Source organism: Arvicola amphibius, chromosome 11, assembly GCF_903992535.2.
Source record: "Arvicola amphibius chromosome 11, mArvAmp1.2, whole genome shotgun sequence".
Classification (NCBI taxonomy): Eukaryota; Metazoa; Chordata; class Mammalia; order Rodentia; family Cricetidae; genus Arvicola; species Arvicola amphibius.
In genome coordinates, this window is record NC_052057.2 from 62,934,725 (window position 1) to 62,956,252 (window position 21,528).

At 42.4% G+C, this 21,528-nt stretch overlaps 1 protein-coding gene across 1 annotated transcript; it reads right to left on the reverse strand.

Moving 5' to 3' along the window:
• Positions 1–376: 376 nt before the first annotated feature.
• Positions 377–20,683, reverse strand: Stmn2 (stathmin 2). The gene is made up of 4 exons (XM_038348080.1): positions 20,575–20,683; positions 16,786–16,958; positions 8,133–8,324; positions 377–436 (listed from the first exon to the last, which is right to left on the reverse strand). The coding sequence occupies exons 1-4, from the start codon at positions 20,654–20,656 to the stop codon at positions 377–379; spliced, it is 507 nt and encodes a 168-aa protein (XP_038204008.1). The 5' UTR covers positions 20,657–20,683.
• Positions 20,684–21,528: the final 845 nt, after the last annotated feature.

Genomic DNA, 21,528 nt, shown 5'->3' on the forward strand with positions numbered 1-21,528 from the left:
TAGAGTTCCACATGGGGAGCTTCGGGAAGAACAGACCTAGCGAATTCATTGGAGTGGAAAGACACAACATCGAAAGCCTGTTACAGGACATGTAAGATTATGAAATAACTTGCATAATGCAATACTTGTATTTTTTAACAAAAATGTAAATATTTACAAAATAAGATCCAAGGTACTTTTTTAAACATCAAGCAAAACATTCTGCAAAGGGACCGCATTGATTTTATTTTATTTTTGATTCTGTTTTTTGTTTTGTTTTTAATAATGAGTTCTTTTTAAACCATGTCATACATTTCCCATACTGATATCTCATGATCCATTATAATATAGGCAGAGGGATTTACTATGGGAGGGGCGTGCCATACCCGCCATTGCTTCAGCCAGACAGTTCAACCTGGAGCTCCTTGTTCCTGCGCACCTCCGCAGCATGCCTCTCCTAAAAGACATCCAAGAAGAAGAGGTCAGTCCATACGGCCCAGAAAACTAGGAGGGCCACCCTAGCCTTTGCTGGACATACTTGGTCAAAAATCACGTGGTGTGGTATCTACCTAAACAGAAATTCCTAAAGGAATTTTCTTCACAAGGAGAATGTGGGCCCAAGAAACTTCACAGTAGAGAATGTGGGCCCAAGAAACTTCACAGTAGGGAAGACTACAAACATCTTTATCACCCCATACTCCTCCCCTCAGGCACCACACTCCCTTGCTGGTGATCAAACCCTGGAACCAAATGCCTTGTAAGTGATAGGCAAGCCCTTTACTGAGGAGCTGTACCCTAATCCTGCACTTCTAACAACAACAACAACAACAACAACAACAACAACGTTCTTCTTTTAAAAATTATGATTAAAATGTCAAATAATTAATAATAAAATCTTGAATATATCGACTTCTGTATAAATTCTGAGACCGGCAATAAAATATAACATTGTTGATTTCCCCATCTTCAGTCTTTAATTCCTTTTTTTCGGACTATTGTAAGAAATTTGTGCTTGTCCACAGGCCTTCTGGGAAACTGAGATCCAGAGAGTAGACTTTGGTACCACTTTCTAAAACCTTGTTTGAAATGGCCCTTTTGAGACCAGCAGTGTTTTCAGAGACTCTGGCACACACTGGCCGAGTCAGTCCAGTCGAAACATTTTTTTCATGCCACTTCGAATGTCTGGGGTTCCCCACCCTCATTCCCGCTGATGAAGAGTGTAAGCATAAAGGATAGGCTCTAAGGCCTGTCACAGCCATGCTTCCACATAAAGGCTTTCACAAGACCCCAAACCAATACGATTACATCTGAACTCTTACATAAATGAAATTCTTCCTTTTTATGGGGCAGTCACATAGTTCTAAACAGGAGAATTTGTTTCCTCGGCTATGTTTGGCTATAAAGTCTTGACTGTGTCATTTTATAGCATGGTACATTGCATGGGTTGGTGGATATTTATTTGCATAAGGAATCCTACTATTAGAGATTACTGGTCTTGGGCTAGGAAGTGAGCTTTCTAAGGAGGGAGCTGATGGAGAAAAGGTGGATCTAGTGTTTTTTAGCTTGAACTTCTACATTGGATGATCGAAGGCATGTGGTTTTGCATAGAGGGGCTCAATGCCTGTTCAATTGAACTTTGAAATGCTAACTACTAGTAAAAGTATCATTTTCTAAAACTGCTTTTCTCCTCATATAGTTTCTTTGATTCATTCACCATCATCTTGACTAGCTATAAAGTAAATCTTATTATTAAATCCTATTCATGTCAAGTGTCTGTGCTTACAGGGTTCTTTATCCTGTAACACTGAGTATGTATTTATAACACTCAGCATGTATCTGTACTATAAAACTGAACATGTATTTATACTACAACACTGAACATGTGTTTGTACTATAACACTGAACATGTGTTTGTGCTATAACACTGAACATGCGTTTGTACTATAACACTGAACATGCGTTTGTACTATAACACTGAACATGTGTTTGTACTATAACACTGAACATGTGTTTGTACTATAACACTGAACATGTGTTTCTACTATAACACTGAACATATGTTTCTACTATAACACTGAACATGCATTTGTACTATATACACCTAATGTGCACCACAATTGCATCCATATAGAATTTGCATAGATTGATTTCCTTAGTCTTCATAATATCATGATAGAGATTATGTTAGTCTCATTTTATGGGGAAAAAACCAAGGCTCTGGAAGGCTGAGTAAGATTTCCCAGTTTATATATCAAGCAGGTGGTGAGATTCAACATTAGTTATATATGAATGTGACCTTTTCCCCCTCAAGTTTAGGCTGTAGGAGGGAAATGTGTCATATATTCTGTACTTTTTTAAAAGTTAAATATTGGTAGAAGCAGGAAGTTGACTCTAGAGAAATGTAACATAATTGGTTTAAAAGAGCCTTTCATGCCATTGAAACCATGAAGATCAGGAGCAAAGGCATATGCTGGGAAATCAAGTTGGGTTTGGAGATCATACAGATGCTACAATTCCTCTTTCATTCAGTTATTAGGAGGCAAAGCTGTAGCGGTGTCTGTTTTGCATGCAGATGGGGACTCATTAATGAAAGCTGGGTTCTCATGAAAACTGGGTAGTGCTGAGACCTCTCCTGTGCTGGGAGACAGCAGAGCTTCCAGTAGGAAACAGCTTCACCAGCGTAAACACTAGAATCAGTGCTATTGGCTTCCTTTGGACTTTACTCCTTACTCAATTAGTGAAGTAATGAGTTTGCTGAAGAAAGTCAAAGACTTAATTTGAGTTCGAGATACCTTTAAAAGGAAATTTAAATAATCCTTCTGAGTTTCTATAAAAATATTTTCAGGCATTTTAGCTGGCTTGGTATTTGGGAAGTTTAAATAATGGAATGCAGACTCCTGATGTGTTGATGTGATTTTAAATGAAAATGTCAGAGAAGCTAGGGTAGTCCTGCACAGGCAGTGATGTCATCCACCTGTGGTCCTGATTAACAACCAGAACACTACAGTTGGGGGCTCCTAGGGTAGCTGTGAGGCTCTATCTATAAAGTTCTATAAAGTTGGGACGTGGTTTGTGGAGTTCACTCAGGACATGGTCTGTGGAGTTCACTCGGAACGTGGTCTATGGAGTTCACTCGGGATGTGGTCTGTGAGTTCACTTAGGATGTGGTCTATGGAGTTCACTAAGGACGTTGTCTGTAGAGTTCACTAAGGACTTTCTTCTTTAGTAATAACCATTTCATTACATATTTCACATTTACTTTGCTAGGTACACTTAGAGTTACTGGCCAGGCTAGGCCCAAGCATATCTGAATTTACAAAACGCTTTTTCTGCAATTCCCCGTCTCCCTATTCCTGCTAAAGGGAAGTGTAGTAGTATTTTGACACCGGAAACATTACTTTTAAATGAAGGTATGTATGAAAGATGGCTTTAAAAAAACTTCTGGTCCTCTGAAAAAATGTGATTTAGAGATTTTTTTTATTGGAAGTTAAGAAATGTGAGATCTTTTCCCCCCTTCCTTTATCTCTTAATGCCTCTTTAATGTCTGTAGGTATCAAAACTTGAACTAGATGACCTCAGATAATAATTTTATAAAATTACATTATCAAAGTCTATTCAAATGTAAGATTATGTCATCATAATCAGGTCCCTTTTTTATTAATGGTTATGAGCCTATGCATAAAAGAGAAATCAAGAATAAGTTGAGAGAGCTCATAAAAGTCCTCTTGTCATAAATCAAGATGCTGGTGGTCATGGGACCAAGAGTAGTCCCTAAAATAATGGCTACAAATGCACCTACTTGTTGCTGGTTGGATAATGAAACATAAAATTGCTACCTATGCCGAGATCCTTCTTAATTCTACACTTCCAGTTGGTGAAGGCAAACCTGGTTATGTGAGTCCTGCTGGAAACTCCTGTGAGTTCTGTTTTGCTATTATAAGGCAGACTGGTGGAAGGTACTATAGGTTGCTTGGGAGTGCATTTGAGCCAAGAGGCACCCATTAGGCTGGGAAGAAAGCATCTCTTTAATTCTTCCTGCTTGGCAAGAGTGGGTGCTTTTCCTAGTATGGGAGTCTGATATGGAGTGAATTCTACTGATAACAGATAACTGGCAATCCCGTCTCTCTCTTCTATCCACCCCCACCCCCTGGCCGACAAGGTCTCACTTATTATGTAGCCAAGTCTGGTCCTCCTCTTCAGCCTCCCAGATGCTGGGATTAGAAGTGACCTCTGCCTTGCCTGGCTGGAGAGTACCTTTTTCTGTTACTTCCCCTTCCGGGTTTCTAAGCACACACTAGAGACCCTGTAGATGCTCTCACTGAGTGATTAACTCATTAATATGTGATTTCTGAAGTAACTGCCTTTCCGGATATCAAGTTTCAGAAAAGCTTCTGTTATGGGGCAACTCTATGCTCTCAGCATTAACAACTATGGCCTTTTTGACTTCACTTAACCAGAAGGCTGTGTATAGCTCATAGCAAATTTGCTTTGTCCTATTTTAGCAAAGAAGTAGTTTTAGTACTCACAGACACAGACAGAGACACAATAGAAGATGACTCTTACTACACAACACCTCTAGTTCATTTAAAACATAGCACATAGAAGGAAATTTTGTGCTTCCTAGGTGTTCTCATTTCACTGAGGAGATAAAAGATGTTTGCTGTCAGTGGGAAAAAAGTCCATATGATTGGAAAAGTATCCATTTAGTTATGGAATGCCAAAGAAAGCCTGGCTCTAGCAATGACTTTACTGCCTCATATATTGTGGGCTCATATATTGTTACTCCTGTCAGCTGAAATTTAAATCAGAATAGGTTATAGAGTAATTCTCAAACCTGGGTATATGCTAGAAATGCTGTAGAGTTTTCAGAAACAAATATGGATGGCTGGTGTGGTGGTTTGAATACTTTGTCCTCGGTAGGTGGCGCTGTTTGGAGTGATAAGAGGGTGTGGCATTGGAGTTTTCAAAAGCCCACGTCATTCCCTGTGTCATACTGTCCCTGCCTCGTGCTCATGGGTCTGGATGTAGGCTCTCAAGATACTGCTTCAATGTCAAACCTGCCTTCTTATTGTCATCCCCAGCATGATGACCATGGGCTCTAACCCTTTGAAATACGGGTCCAAAATTAAATATTTTCTTTTATAAGTTATCTTGGTCCTGGCGTTTTATTATGATGGAGAAAAATGACTAAGACTGCTAGGTATCTCCTGGGATGATGCTAGAGCTTGATTCCATGAATTAAAAACCCTTCACAGGTGGAATATTTTCAGGGGAATCTCAGGCAGAAATGGATGCATGCATGTATGTATGTATGTAAGATACTTGATCCAAATATGAGAAAAAGGGGCAGATGATAGGTAAAGATAAAACTACAGAGACCTAGGTGGTAGTGGCACACACCTATCTCAGTGCTTGAGAGGCAGAAGCAGGTGAATCTTTGTGAGTTTGAGGCCAGCATGGTCTATAGAAGGAGTACCCGGAAAGCCAGGCTTGTTACACGGAGAACCCTGTCTCAAAAACCAAAACCTCAAACCCAACTCTCCAAACAAACAAAAGCCCAAAACAAATACCAAACTAATGAAACAACAACAAACCACACAGAAAAAGTTGCTTGTAAAAAGCAACACTTCTAGAAATGCTTGCTGAAGTATGTACATTTTATGAATTAGTTTACAAAGAACATCAAGAGGGATAACCTGCAGGTTTGCATGTATGTTATTTCAAAATCAATGGTGGGATAACCTGCAGGTTTGCATGTATGTTATTTCAAAATCAATGGTGCTCCTGGATTGCTACTGATGTGGACTTCACCATGGATACTGATAGTGATGTGGACTTCACCATGGATACTGATAGTGATGCGGACTTCACCATGGATACTGATAGTGATGCGGACGTCACCATGGATACTGATAGTGATGGGGACATCACAATGGATACTGATAGTGATGTGACTTCACCATGGATACTGATAGTGATGCGGACTTCACCATGGATACTGATAGTGATGCGGACTTCACCATGGATACTGATAGTGATGCAGACTTCTCCATGGATACTGATAGTTATTGCAGACTTCTCCATGGATACTGATAGTTATTGCAGACTTCTCCATGGATACTGATAGTTATTGCAGACTTCTCCATGGATACTGATAGTTATTGCAGACTTCTCCATGGATACTGATAGTTATTGCAGATGTCTCCATGGATACTGATAGTTATTGCAGATGTCTCCATGGATACTGATAGTTGTTGCAGACTTCTTCATGGCTAGTCGAGGTGAGGTTGAGTTAGAGAGTGAGACCACCATATTGCATCCCTGGCAACTGCACTGGATTATGTTAGAGCCTGTGGTGTGCAGTGAAGGATGATTATTGCTCTGGACTGAACACATGGCCCTCTACTGCCCACGGTTCTATTGCTGTAGTGGTAAGCAAGGAGCTCCTCTGAAGAGAAGGGTAAACTGAGGAAAATGTGACTGGTTCAAGATCAGGAGAGCAGATAACATCAAAGGGATCTTGCTGTCCTGGATTTTAGTGCTTTGGTGCCATCATGTGTGGCCTGTGGTGAGCCAGACTCTGACTCTTAAGTCAGACACTGACAGTGTGTCTGTGAAGCTCACAGACACAACTGCTTATACATTTAAAACAGTTGACCTGAAGTTGGCTCCCCTGGCTTCTGCCCAAATCCCTAGGACTTGTTTGCACATTGTCCCCGGGGCCTTACTTCTCTGCTGGAGCCTACACCCCTTCCCAGGCAGCGTTCTCAAAAATTCACAAAGAGCATGGCTAACTTAAAGAAAACCTCTGGGAAATAACTTTAGCCAGGTAAAGTGATACATGTCTGTAATTTGAGTTCAGAATCTGAAGCAGGAGGATTATGAGTTTGAGTGTGAACTCTCAGTGTTTGGAGGACAATGACAGTGTCTCTCAGCATCTGCAGGGCCTGACATAGCATTAGCTGTGGGAGCAGGATGGAGGGTGAGAAGTGTAGATGCATCTTCCCATCTTTTCCAGAGTCCCTATCTTTCAAGCTTAATGCAGTCTCTGGAAACAGACAAAGCAAAACTATTCATAGCTACTATGTATAATTTTTTCAAAGGCAAGCTTGTGTGTGTGCATGTGTGTGTTTGCACGTGTGTTTGCATGTGGGCAGTGGGATATGGAGAAAGGCCTGAGGACAACCAAATAAGTATGAAATGGTCCCTCTGCTATGCTCCTATGTTCCAGATTTTCTTACATGGAGAGACTGGAATTATGACAAATATTTTATGTTAAATATATATTAAAAATATTATATGTTAATTTTCATTAACATTAAGTATTATAGCATTAATGTAATCAGTTAAATATTAAATATGTGCAAATTGGTAATTTCCAACACATTGGTTTGTACAGAAGTCATACACATTTGAGACCAGCCTTCCTGGGCTCCCTGTCCAGTAGAACATTTGGCAAGGGCTTCAGGGCTGATGTAGCGTTCTCTTTCTCCACCATAGGCTCAGGCCACAGATTCAAGCTACATGATTAGAGCAGCCTGAGGTTGACTGTCCCACCTCGTTTTGCGGCACCCAGCATCCCCCAGCTGTGCTGCACAGGGTTTGTCTCTCAGCTATTATGTACAGGTATGGCCTGCAGCTGTTCTACACAGGTATGTCCCCAACTGTGCTGCACAGCGATTGTCCCCCAGCTGTGCTGCACGGGTTTGTCCCCCAGCTGTGCTGTACAGGCATGGCCTGCAGTTGTTTTGTACAAGCATGTCCTCAGCTGTGCTGTACAGGCATGTTCCCCAGCTGTTCTGCACAGGTATGTCCCCAACTGTGCTGCACAGTGTTTGTACCCCAACTGTGCTGCACAGCGATTGTCCCCCAGTTGTGTGGCGCAGGGTCTGTCCCCCATCTGTTCTGTGAAGGCATGTACTCAGCTGTGTGGCACAGGCATGTACTCAGCTGTGTGGCACAGGCATGTCCTCAGTTGTGTGGCACAGGCATGTCCCCAGCTGTGCTGCACAGGGTTTGTCTCCCAGCTGTGCTGTACAGGCATGGCCTGCAGTTGTTTTGTACAATCATGTCCCCAGCTGTGCTGCACAGGCATGTCCCCAGCTGTGCTGTACAGGGCTTGTTCCCCCTGCTCAGCATTCTGGTGCCCTTACCTTTTCCTGCAGACGTTCAATGATAGCAGCTAGATTAGCCTCACGGTTTTCCTTAATTTGTTCCATTTTCAGAATCAGCTTCTCCTCCGCCATCTTGCTGAAGTTGTTATTCTCCTCCAAAGCCTTCTGGAGGACTTCTCGCTCGTGCTCCCTCTTCTCTGCCAATTGTTTCAGCACCTGAGCCTCCTGAGACTGGGGAGAAAACACATCCATTTTTAGTTATCTGGAAGCCGACTTAGCTGAGTGCTAGCTGGTGCTGCAGCCATGAGCATTGCTATTCACAGACTCTTGTCTGTAGACTTCAGCACTTTCTATAGAATGTGTTGACGGGGAGTGTGGCTCCCTGAATTTTCAACTGTCAAGGTTTTAGACAGAATGTCTTGGAAATAGCATTAACTCTCATTGAAGAATTTCTTTTCTTTCTTTTTTTTTTTAAAAAAATAAGATACTGCTAAGCATATCTGCAACAGGAAGTACTACAATGAGCCACTGGACCACTACATTCAAAGAGAACCTGAAGAAAATGGGAAAGGCCTGGGGGCCTGAACTTTGTTTTTCTTCTGTCCACTGCTTTCTAACCAACCATAGGGTGGACCCTGTAGGAGCTTTTCAACTCTTGTCAATCAAATCCACATTCTCTTTTTATTACATGACTGTCCTTCCCCTTTCTCAGCAGCTATTAAATTCTTCCTGGCACTGGAGATATGACTCAGTGGTAAAGGACACTAGCTGCTTTTGAAGAAGACCAGGGTTCAGTACCTAGAAGCCACATAACAGGAAACAACTGTCCTCAACTCCAGTTCTAGGGAATTCAATGCTTTCTTCTGGCTCTCTGGACACCAAGCATAAACATGGCGTGCAGACATACATGCAGAAAAAGCATACATACACATAAAATACTCTGTAGACACTTGAAAACATTTGTGCAAATCTTGTGTTTAGTGTCCTTTTGGCCAAACCCAGAAGAAAGCCCCGATTCTGGCTGTCATTCTTCAATTGGACACCCAGAGGAATTACGGGGACTCTTACCCTATGCAGGCTTATGTGGAGGTCAGGGGTTGGTATTGGGATGCAATCCTCAATTATTTCTGTTTCATTTACTCACTTGCGTTTGAGATGTGGTTACCTGCTGAACTTGGAGCCTGCCATTTTGTAGACTAGCTGGGCTGTGAACCCGAGGACCATCCACCTATCTCTGACCCTAGAGTACTGGGCCTACAGACAAGTGCCTGTACTTACATGGATGCTGGGCATCTGAACTCAAGTTCTCAGACTTGTGCAGTAAGCATTTTACCCATGGAGCCATCTCCCAGCCCTGGCACTTGATGTTTAAAGAAACCCTTCACTATACCATAGCTTAGGGCTCTCGAGCTCTCCGTACTTCTAGTGATGGAAGTTAGACTAAGGACTCCATTATTGGAGTGTGTTAGCAGCTCTGTCTGCCTGCAACATCCCTGACTTTGTTCCTCGGAGAAATCAGCTCTTCCCTGAATATGGCTCAGTCTGGCAGTTTTACCATCAAGGAAGAAAATCAGTTTTGATGCCACTGTCTGTAAATTGAGAAGATAAGCAGTAATCTCAGAACATTATACAGAGGCATGGCATATGATGCGCAAGAAGCTGAAGAACGGCAACACATGATCCAAAGCAGCGGAAGCTTTTCTCTACCTGTGTGTGGGAGTAAAGGTCTCGCTGCATGTTCAAAGGGTTCTTTCTACTGTGCTGTACTCGGGCAGATGAGCAGGAAAGCAGGTGGACTGTGTGGGTTTAGAGAGGGGTGCAAATAGGGACCCTGGCAAATGTTGGTGCATATGAAGTTTTCAATGATAAGTAATGGCCTTGGAGGATCATGGCCTTTCACAGAAGCTCCCTGAGAATTAGAACGGAGAACTGGGTGAGATAGAGGGCAGCTGGTACAAGGCAGAAGTAAGCTAAGGCAAATACAAAGCAGAGTCATTCAAATGTGCCATCCGGGGAGATGGGAGAAACTGAGGCAGATTGCTGGTGAGCACCTTTTCTGCACATCCTCACACAGAATTTAGGATCACTGGATGATGAAGCGAGAGGTAGGCCGAGGCACAGTGATGAGACAGGGAGAAGAGTTATTGTCCACTTAGGAATGCTTGAACATTGTGCAAAGAGGTTAATTAGCATCTCTTACGCTACCGAGTCTAAGAGCTTAATTACTGCACAAATGAATTGGATGATAAATCTGAGTTAACTGGTCTATAAAACTCATTTACGGGCACATAATAGATTTAAGACACTGTAGATGCCACTGGTTTCCCATTTACTTCTGAAGTACATATACTCCTGCTACTCCATCTTCTTGTCCCCTTTAATCATGTGTGGGATATATTACTTGATACCCAGATCCATTCATCAAATACCAAAGCCCTTAGTTCCAAAGCATCTTTCCACTAGTAGGCTGGATGCTGTCCTGTAACTACTGGGCTTTCTGCTAATCCTGAAAGGACATTGTCAACATGGCAAAGGGCTAAAAAGTATGTGCTCAAATATGACAGTTGAGTGTAGTTGTGTGAAACAAAGATCACAGCGTTCACTTCCCCCTGAAAAGCAGGAATACATGAGAGATTTAACATGATGCAAACCCGGGCTTTCATAATGAGCTCTTCTCGTTCTGAAACCTGGGATGGGGTTGCTGGGGTCCCGTTGCAGGAAGAGAGTCTGCATGCTCTTCTTGCTTGCCCGGAAGACCACAATAAGAAGATATTTTGACCATGAAGCCAGTTGGCTTCCTGAATACTGAGCTGCGACTATATAAACACTACTCCCTTCCCCCTGTATTCCATCTCAAGAGCCAGTTACCAACTTAAGATGCTGGCTGCAGATGAGAATTCCCAAAAGAAACAAACTTGCCCGGTTTGTTCAATTAGACTGACTAGGAGCAACTTCAAGGTGATGTATTAGAATATTGCAGAGCTAGGACCCAAATACAAGTCGTTTCAGTCTATTTTGGCCCTTGAACATAGTTATCCGCCTTTGTGTATGACCTATTGTTCTCAAAGCATCACTTGGAGCCCTTTGCAACACATTAGCCTAAGCAGACCACCAAGTTTCAACGCCTCAGACAGGAGTGAGACCGGCAGCAGAGGTCTCTCTGATTTGCTGTGGCCCGTCTGTCCTATCATTCCCCAGTATATTTAAAAAGTGTCTTGAGTTATGATTCCTTCTGCTTTGCTACTATAAATCTTAATGAAACTGCTACCATGTTGTGACTTGGTATTTAGGGAAACCGGAAACTGAGTTCCTGGGCTGGAGTCGCTAATCGCTGACTTAGGAATAAACTCTGCTTCCCCCATTTAAAGTAAGAGTTGTATTTTTGAGTGGCTGCAACACGTCATTGGAAGACAAGGTCAGGTGTCTTAGAGTCAGGGCAGGAATTAGAGGCCCCTTACTGTAATGAGGGCCAGCAGTGCGGGGCATTGTCAGCCATGTGTCTAAACTGCACCTGGTTCAGACCTCACAGAAGCCGTTGTCTGGCAAAGGCATAATTTGGTAAGGGAGCAGGAGGATCCCATTCTAAAACTTTGGAGTTACAAATGAAGAAGTTGGGGCCACCTGGTTTGTCTACTGATGGTTCCCTTTCACACCGCTTCGTTTAGAGCAAGGAGTTTACTTCTCTTTCTGAGGTTCATAGGTCATTAGAATTCACTGTGCGTGATATTGATACACGAATTAGCTCTTACTGAACAGGTTTGAGTGGGGAGCATTTTAATTTAATCTGTTTACCAAAGTTATAGGTATTATTAAATTTTCATCTTTTTTCATAATGTTAATGCTTTTCAAGCCAGTTTTAGTTGGCCTGACCTGTTTATATGTATCTATTTTATCACCTTGATTATTCTATGTATTATGATCACTTTATATTTAAAATATTTATGAAATGTGCTATATGGTAGTATTAATCGGGACCACTTTCCTTTGTAAAATCATTTGCTGGACCATAATTTTTGCAAAGCCAGAACTTGTTGCATTTTATCAGGAATAAGCGACAGCTCATGGATCTTTTATAAGTGTTTTCAATAGAGGACAATGCCAGACAGTGTCACCAGGGAAGAGGGATCTCAGCTGAGGGGCTGCCTCCATCAGACTGGCTGCCTCCATCAGACTGGCTGCCTCCATCAGACTGGCTGTCTCCATCAGACTGGCTGCCTCCATCAGACTAGCTGCCTCCATCAGACTGGCTGTGGGCAAGGCTGTGGAGCATTTTCTTGATGAATGATCGATGTAGGGAGGGCCAGCTCACAGTGGGTGACTCACCCCTGAGCAGGTGAGCCTGGGTTGTAAGAGAAAGCAAACTAAGCAAACCTATAGGCGATATTCCTCTGTGGTCTCCGCTCCAGGGTCTGTGTGAGTTCCTGGACTGACTTCTCTCAGTGAAGGCCTGTGACCTGGAAGTGTATGTGAAATGGCTGCTTCCTGCCCAGGCTGCTCATGGTCATGGTACTTATCACAGCCACAGGGAAAAAAAACCAAACTCGGAAAATGGGCAAAAGGAGATAGAATTGAGATGACTTGCTCAGGGGCAGTAGCTGTTGTGTGGAGGCACAGGCTCAACTGCAGACATTCTGATACCCACATGTTCTTGGGATGATTTGAAAGGCACCTTTAAACTGTAGTCTGCTGAAGATAATCAGACACAGTCCCCACACTGGGACATATGGGAAAGAGAAATCACTAACAGAGACACTGGAACAGCAGAGCGTGTTGGATCATCCATGTGGGATGTGTGGAAGCCTGCTGCCCTTTGCTATGGGAATGTTGAACGAATGGGCGCAGGGCCTGAATGGCCAACATGTCATCATCCATTCCCTAACGTGGTTAGCTGAAATCTGAAGACTTGAATTTCAAAAAATGCACACTGATTGACAGAGGTACTTCAATAAGGGAGAAAAAGCAAAATCACTTAGAATAAGCTTTTCTCTCAGCTAAACCATGGAACATTTTTCTTGCTGGAGGAGCCTGTGCAGTTCTATCCAAGCAAGTGACCATATGGTCAGGGCTATGACTGTGGCCAAGTGGCCTAGGGACTTGGGGAAACTGCCAGGATATTTAATACACAGTATATCTGATCCCCTGTGGAGACACTTGGGCAGCAGCCTTCCAGCCCTGACTTCAGAGAGCCCTGTCTGTACAACTCAGGCGGGCCCCTGGCCCACAGAGGGCTCTTGGATTCCCAGGGAATGGCTTTAAACATCCTAGTAAGTGGTTTTGTGTTTAGAACATCCTAATAAGAACCACATCTCACACCCCTGCCCTTGTCTACCTCTGTGCTTGGAGTTAGGATTATATCAGTTTAACGAGAAAATACTTGCTATCTTAAGATAATTGAGGGTATTGACTGGAGTAGCAACTGACCATTTATAACAAGAGCAAAGTGCTGCCGATACACAAGTAAATGCCATGTGTACTTTGGGGGAGAATATTTAAAAATTTGTATTATGGGAAGGAAAATAAGCCCAGTGTAATGTGATGACGGCTGAATTCGGCTTCTCAGTTTTTAGCAGCATTTTAATATTTATTCAAGCTTTTAATATTTATTTACTGTTTTTTTCAAGACAGGATTTCTCTGTGTAGCCCTGGCTGTCCTGGAATTCACAATGTAGACCAGGCTGGTCTTGAACCCAGAGATACACCTGCCTTGACCTTTCAAATGTTGGTATTAAAGGTGTGTGCTATTATTGCTGGCTATTTTGAACACCTAGAAGGATTTGTTTTATGTAAAAATGCAGGCCTCTTTATGACTTACACAGTGGGTCTGATCTAGCGCTCTTTCCCAACTCCCCCATCCACTGTCTGAGCCACTGCCTTCAAAACATCTTCTCTGTGCTTGCCTCTGTGTGCCCTTAGTCATGAAATGGATTTTATTTATTTGTTTTCTAGTCTATAACAATTTCCCATTTTCTCTCTTTATCTAACACTATTTTTCTAGTTAATTCCTTTAAAAATAGATCTTTCTTTAAAGCTGGGCTGTGTTTCCCATTCAGCACGGGCATGGTTTTATTTTCTTCCTCTGCCTTCCTTTCACTTCCACTCAGAGTCCCCAGAGCACTGCTCTCTGACGTCAGCACCCGTCCTTTCTCTGAGCTCAGCACTCCAGCCTCACAGGCCTTCGTGCTGTCTCTCAAACTCACCAGAGCCCTCCAACCCCAGGGCCCTGGCAATTGCTGCTCTTGCTGCACTAAACATTCTACTCTCATCTTTTGTTCTCTTGCTCATGCTTGATGTGTTGTATGCTATGGTGTGTTTATGATTGACTATTGGTCCTATTGGTCCCTTAGTGACAGGAAGCTTAAGGGGGGTGTACTTAGTTCCTAGAGTCAGGGTCAGAATAAATAGCAGGTCCCAGATCTGTCTGTCAATCACGTGGTTTTAATTTCAGGAGGTATCATTTGGAAACTCATTACCTATAATTTTGCTTTGTGTTAGGAGTGTGGAATACTATAGGTTTACAGACAACTGCGGATACCTGCCGTTTTCTATCTCTAAACTCTACCCCACCTTCTTCTGGTGAGGCCTTAATTTTCTTTTGCTTTACCCCCAGACTTTGCCTTACCATTTCTTTAGGGCGGAGGTGGGTGAATGACCCAAGTTTGAGCATCATATTCCTGTATCCATGACTGCAAAGCGGTTGCAAGGAGAAGAAGTCTGTTTCTGCCTGAGTTGCTGTGTTGTTGAAAAGTGATTGGGGATGGAGGGCAGCTAAACTTCCCTGGCAGTGAAGCCAGTTAGAAGACAAGAAATACTGGCTTAGAAGCCAGAGCATTGGATGATACAGCAGCGTTATCTCAATTCAGCTAAATAACTCTGCTTATTCTGCAGCCACTCTGAACTTCTTAGTCTCGTACTTGCTTTCTCTTTTAGCTAGCTAGCACAGCTGGATTGGGGTTACTTGTGTGTCCTTCCCTGCATAGTGAGTGAACTGTATGCATTTGCTGGGGACTCTCTGAAGAGACTTAGCAGTTTTTCACACGAGTACTAATTAAGTCAGTACAATCCAACAGAAAAACAAAATCAATGAACAAATGTTTAAGTTGGTACTTTCTCTTAATTAGCTGTACGATTACTTAATTAAAAGTCTACTACTAGAACATAACCCACATGGTGATTTCTTCATTGAAAAATTTCCAAATTGCACAAGAAATATAATGGTATACACTATTTTAAAAAGGTTCTGAAACATTCTTTTCTGAATATCAAAATTCTGGCAGAATCCATTTGTCAATGTCCGTTAGCTACACGGTCCATTTCTAATTTGATTTAATTGTTTAAATAACTGTTAATAGTTTACTGCTATCAGGATGTGGAAGTTTTACCAGAGTCATTAATTAGTTGCTTCAGGGAGTTTTATAAATTAACACCCAGTTAATTTTTATTAGCTCTGTGTTCTTTCTCCTTTATCCATTTTCTGAGAATTAAGCGCAGTAGCTGGAAATGTTATGAGTGTACAAGCCCACAAAACTGAACTTTGCTTTTTGAATATTGTTTGGACCAGTCACTGATTTTGTATTCTGAGCTCTGTGTCAACTTTGGACATGTGTGTGTGTGTGTGTGTGTGTTTGTGTGTTTCATGTATATGTCTTGCTGTGCTGTGCTGTGCCCATTATATAAAAGATGCCTCTGCTGAGAACTTAAATTAGCCCTAGTGCAACAGGCCCTGCAGGACTTTAGACAAGACATTGGGTGCTCCTGAGAGTAAAGCAGAAGAGGGTAGCCAAACAGTTAAATCTTGTGCATTTACTTGGGCTAGTAGCTCAGTTTCCCCATTATAATATAGATTTATAACAATATTAATAGATTATAGTGTTTAATATATTGGCAGATTTTTTATAGATAACACAAAAGTATTAAAATGAAGAGTTTTACTCCTATAATAACTGTGTGTGCAGGATGCTCTTAGTGACCTCAGGAGACTAAAACGCATCATGATAAAGCAAGAAGGAAACGCGGGGCAAGCATGAGTTTTGTGGAAGAAGACTTGATGGGAAGGAAGGCCTCCTATTGGACAGATTCATCCAGAAAGAACTTCTTCAATGCATAGATTTGCTAGGATACCTTAATGCCCTCATACTGCTCCAAATACTTATTTTTAACTCTATGTGTGTGTGCTGGGGGTGGTATGTGCATGTGAGTGTAGATGCCTGTAGAAGCCGGAGGCAATGGATCCTCCTGGAGTCCTCTGAAGTGGGTGCTTGGCATGGGACTTGGGTCCTCTATAAGAGCAGAAGTTCTTTTAACTACTGAACCATCTTTCTGGCCTCTACCCTCAAATCTTAATGCTTACAGATTTCTTAGTATCTTACTACAGAAAATTAAAGGTCTTGGGATGGTGTAGGTTCATCATTTGCGGATCATTGTCTCTTGGAATCTCTGCTTGACATCTCTCTCTTCCTTCGTGTGTGTGTGTGTGTGTGTGTGTGTGTGTGTGTGTGTGTCTGTGTCTGTGTTAAAGAGAGAATGGGAGTGGAGGGGAAGAAGGAAGAAAGGAGAGACTTTAGAAAACTCTGAATTCGTGGTCAGCCTGGTCTACAGAGCAAGTTCCAGGACAGCCAAAACTACAGAGAAATCTTGTCTCTAAAAACCAAACCAAACCAAACAAAGCAAAACAAAAACTCATAAAGAAAGTTACCTTTCTTCTTTCCTCCGCAGCCTCTAGCTTTTTCTGGATCTCCTCCAGAGACAGGTCTTTCTTCTTTGGAGAAGCTAAAGTTCGTGGAGCTTCTGAGATGGGAGATGGTGGCTTCAAGATCAACTCAAAAGCCTGGCCAGAGGCACGCTTGTTGATCTGCTTCACCTCCATGTCTATGGAAGGAACATTGAGAAGGTCAAGTAGGCATCTGCATCAAGCAACTATTTTAATGATGTGGAGTCCAGCAGTCCAAGAGGCATCTTATTCTAGGAAGTGGAAATGAAGGGCTGCACAAAGCTCTGCCTTATTACAAAATGCACAGACTCCCACAGCTTGACTGTGCAAACACTTTTACAGTATAAATGTTTTTTTTTGACAAATGGAGTAAATTATGTCATTTGCAACAACATGGGTAAACCTGGAGTGCACCGTATAAGAGAAAGCAAGGCCCAGTAAGGCAGATACTGTCATCATGCATACAGAGTGTGGTGTGCCAGCCAAGGCTGATGGATACTGGGCAGATGTTGGTTAAATAGTATGAAATTTCAGCTAGACAATTAAAATATGTTCTTGAGTGTCCTGGTTTGCTTTCTGTCACTGTGACAAAACACCAAGACCACAGACAACTTTGGAGAAAAAGCTGTACTTGGCTTATAGTTCCACATCACAGCCCATCATTGTGGGAAGCCAGGGCAGGAACCTGGAGGCTGAAACCGAAGCCGAGACCATGCAAGGACACTGCTTACTGACTTTGTTTCCATGGATGTTCCAGCTTACTTTTTCATATAATGCAAGACTAAGGTGGCACCAATCACAGTTGACTGGCCCCCTCCTGCATCAGTCAAGAAAATGCCCCGTACTCATGCACACATGCTGCTGTGATGGAGTCAGTCTCCAATTGTGCTTCCCGCTTCCCAGCTGACTCTAGGTTGCATTAAGCTGATGCACAATGTGATCTGCAGTGATAACTGTAACATTATACTGTGTTGTTTTTATAAAGTTATTAGCATGTGCTCATTGTGCAGAGTGATGGGTGTGATTGTGATCTTTTACAACTTCCTTATCATGTGCTTTGTTCGTATTTGGACCCCGTTACTGCCTCTTGCCTTTTTCTTTCTCTGCCTCCCTCTGATTAGTCTCCTCTTCCCCAAATATCCCTTCCCCTACTTTCACACATACTATGTATGTGTGTGTGTTTGTGTGTGTGTATGGTGTGCATATATATGTGTATGTGAAGACCTATGAAAAAAATGAAATATGTGCCTTTCCGAATCTGATTTATTTTGTTAATAAAATGATCTCCAGTTCCATCTATTCTTGCAAATGATAATTTTGTTATTTTTAATGATGAATTAAAGCTCCATTTTGTCAGTGGTCTAAGCATTTTTAATCTACTTTCTTTGATTGGGTTCTTGCCAGAAATGCATGATAACACATGAGATAAGCATATGTTAACTAACTTGATGTAGTCATTATGTAATGTGTATTGTGTCTAAAATGTAAGCTGTAGGGCTGGAGCGGTGGCTTAGTGGTTAAGAGCTCTGGTTGCTTTCCCAGAGGTCCTAAGTTCCATTCCCACCCACCACACGGTCGCTCACAACCACCTATAATGAGGTCTGAGACCCTTCTCTGTTGTGAAGACCTACAGGAAGACAGAGCACTCATGTTCATAAATAAACAAATCTTTTTAAAATATGCCTTGCAAACACATACAATTTTTAATTGTTAATTAAACTAAAGAATAGAAAATTACTTATCATTGCCATATGTACTAGCAAGTAGATTACTGTACTTTCACGTTATAATTTTGTATAATATTATTGATAGGCTTATTATCAGACTTTCATATATTAATCACGTGCTATCATTTGCAATCTGAAATAATTTGTAGCATAAAACAGTAAATAGGTAGTGTCTTTGAGGACATTTATAACTTCATAGCTCACAATGTAAGAAAATCTACCGATTTCGTTAAAAAACCTCACTGTCTTCAGCTTGAGTTCCACACTTCAACACTCTGGTCCACTAATCTTTGTTTGCATCCAGAAACTTCTTGGGATTAAGCCACTGCTTTGTGTCACTAGTATTTCATGTATGGGTGTGTCTTGTTACCCTCTAGAGTGGTTCCAAGACCCCCAGGGAATTCCCAAGCACTCAATGGCCCAGTCTCTTACTGTAATGCATGACTGAATACTTTCCTTTGAGGTCCAGAAAGGGCACTTTACATGATCTCTACGTTGCTCAGATAATTACTATCAAGGCAGGAACACCAGGCCGAGTAAGCACTTTGGAGACACGGAAGCCTCTACTGAGTGCTCTTGAAGCGGTGCATGTGGTGCATGTGGAGTCGTCTCTTCAGCTTCAGACAGCTCGCACAGCTCCCTTCCTGCATTCCAGTCCCAAAGCGGCAGAGATTACCCAGTTCTTGGGCCCCAACAATTTGCTTCTCTCCTTGTGTGTTTTAAGACTCATCTACAGCGCTTCAAGTCCCAGGAAGGCAACGGCCATACTGCATTCATCATGGGATCTCAGTGATAGACCAGATTTTATAGTCTCTTGAGAAACACAGCCAGATTCCTGCTAACAGCAACCTCTGACAGACAGTACAGATCTATGCAGTTGATTTAATGGCTCAATGGACTTACAGGAACTGGGCATGCTGCATGCGTTCTAGTGGAAGTTTTGGCTGGAGATGGATTGGTTGCATGCACACAGGGACGGCTGCTTCTGGAAAGTTAATTAGCCTTCTAATTCTTGTGTCATCAGAACAGCACCGGGAGAAGCATGGCTCTGAGATCTGAGAGAACTTAAGGCACTTAAGACTGGGAGCCTGCCCTTTACCTTCTTTTTAATGACTTTTGCACAGGTGGAAAGGCAGACTAACCACGAGCCTACCAAACATCAGACTGTCTCAGGTAGCTCTGGTACAGACGACTGCCCTACTTTGATTACGTTGGCCAAGTTAGACGAGGTTGATACTAATAGTGCTGATAAGCACACAACAGGTCCTGAGGACATCTTGAGCATCAGGGTAAGACATGTAACACCCTTTCCCCAACATTCCTAGGAGGGAGAGTAAATGATGCTTAAAGAGTCTAATCCTCTTGCCTGGGGCCACACACATTGGAAGATCCAGAAATGAAACCAAACAAGCCTAACCACCATGAATTGGCATAAAGCAAACTGAAAGGGCTACACTTCAATTAAGTCAACTGGCAGCCTGGCTCAGTGGTGCACGCCTTTAATCCTGGCACTTGAGAGACAAAGGCAGGAGTATGAGTATCTCTAGAGTTTGAGGCCAGCCTGTTCTCTACAGTGAGTTCTGGATAGCCAGGATAATATATATGAACTTGATCTTTGTTATTAGCTTGTTTGCATTTACACACAAAATATGTGTACTGTAGAAAGAAAATAGTGATGGTAGGTTTCTAGTCTTTGAATGATCTGTGTAGAAAAATAGTTTCTTGCAAATTAAGATCTGTTGTAATTGTAGTTTAGTGTGTTTCATTATTTGAAAAGACTTTCAGTGGATTGTGATGTGCTGATCAGGATGCTGGTAGCAAGCCAACCATGCTTCCTAAGAGACATTAATGTGCCGTTATTAGTGTCGGCTTCAAACTGCTGTGAGCAATAGGCAATCAATAAGACCTAATGGCTGGACACAGCAAATCAACACCGAGATCTATAAAATGCTCATCTAATTATGTTAGGAGCTCCTGGAGAGACGCACATGTACTCAGACTCCTGCCCGCTGTGCAGCTAGAGGTGTCTCTGCTGCAGGCGACTCACCATCATAGGTGTAGATGTTGATGTTGCGAGGCTCCGGGTAGAAGCAGGAGCAGATCAGCGACAGCATGGACAGCTCCTTCATTTTTTCCTTGTAGGCTGAAAGGGAAGGTGTAAGATTAGAGATTCATTCTCTGAATTTCCTCTTAACGCCTCTCCGAATGTGAGCAATAATTATAACCTTCTGCAGAAGGCAGGCTGCTTGGCTTGCTTTCACAATGAATGAGAAGGTAAACAACCCTGATGCATATATTCATCCCTATAGAGGAAGCTAAGTGTGTATTATAGTAGACTACATTAAAAAATGAAAGTGAGTTAGAAAAAAAAAAAAAGGACTTGAGATCCAGCAGGAAGGAAGACAGAAAAACACTGGCAAAGGAAACAGACGAAACTAGCGTGCACATTCTAATTAATGCATGTGTGAGTCCTCTTCTCGGGGTTCATCCTGCATCACCACTATCCATTTGGGGATGGTCACAGAACTCCTCTGGAGAGTTGTTAAGCATCTGCACCCTCCAGGGAGTGTTGTTGCTGTTTTCTCTTAATTCCCAAATGCATTTTCTTATCTCTCCTTCTCCCCACGTGCTGAGATCTGATTAGGATCTCCCTCTGCAACACAGTCTGGACACCAGACTCACAGAGAACTGTAGATTAGCCTTGCTGCTCCCCCTCCTCCCTCCTCCCTTCTCCTCTACCTCATGCCCTCCTTTCTCCTCTAAAAGTCCTGCTCTAGAAGACCTGGTGAGCATTTCATGGCTGTCACCAGCACAAAGGTCTCCAGACAGCAGAATCTGGGACAAGAGGGTAGGGCACCATCACTTTGGGTGGTCATTTAATTAGTGAAATTAATTAAAGAAAATGGCAGAAAAATGAGGAGCGTACTATACTGTATATAGTAGCTTGTGACAGGGAAATTGTAACCTCACATGTAACATCTGTGTGCTGGTGGGATCTTTT

Coding starts and splice junctions, on each gene's coding strand:
- Stmn2 (XM_038348080.1), bottom strand. CDS start 20,656: ATGAAGGAGCTGTCCATGCTGTCGCTGATCTGCTCCTGCTTCTACCCG. Junction 8,325..16,785: donor CTGCGGAGGAAAGAAGAAAG/GTAACTTTCTTT, acceptor TTTTCTCCCCAG/TCTCAGGAGGCTCAGGTGCT. Junction 437..8,132: donor TTGAACGTCTGCAGGAAAAG/GTAAGGGCACCA, acceptor GATGTCTTTTAG/GAGAGGCATGCTGCGGAGGT.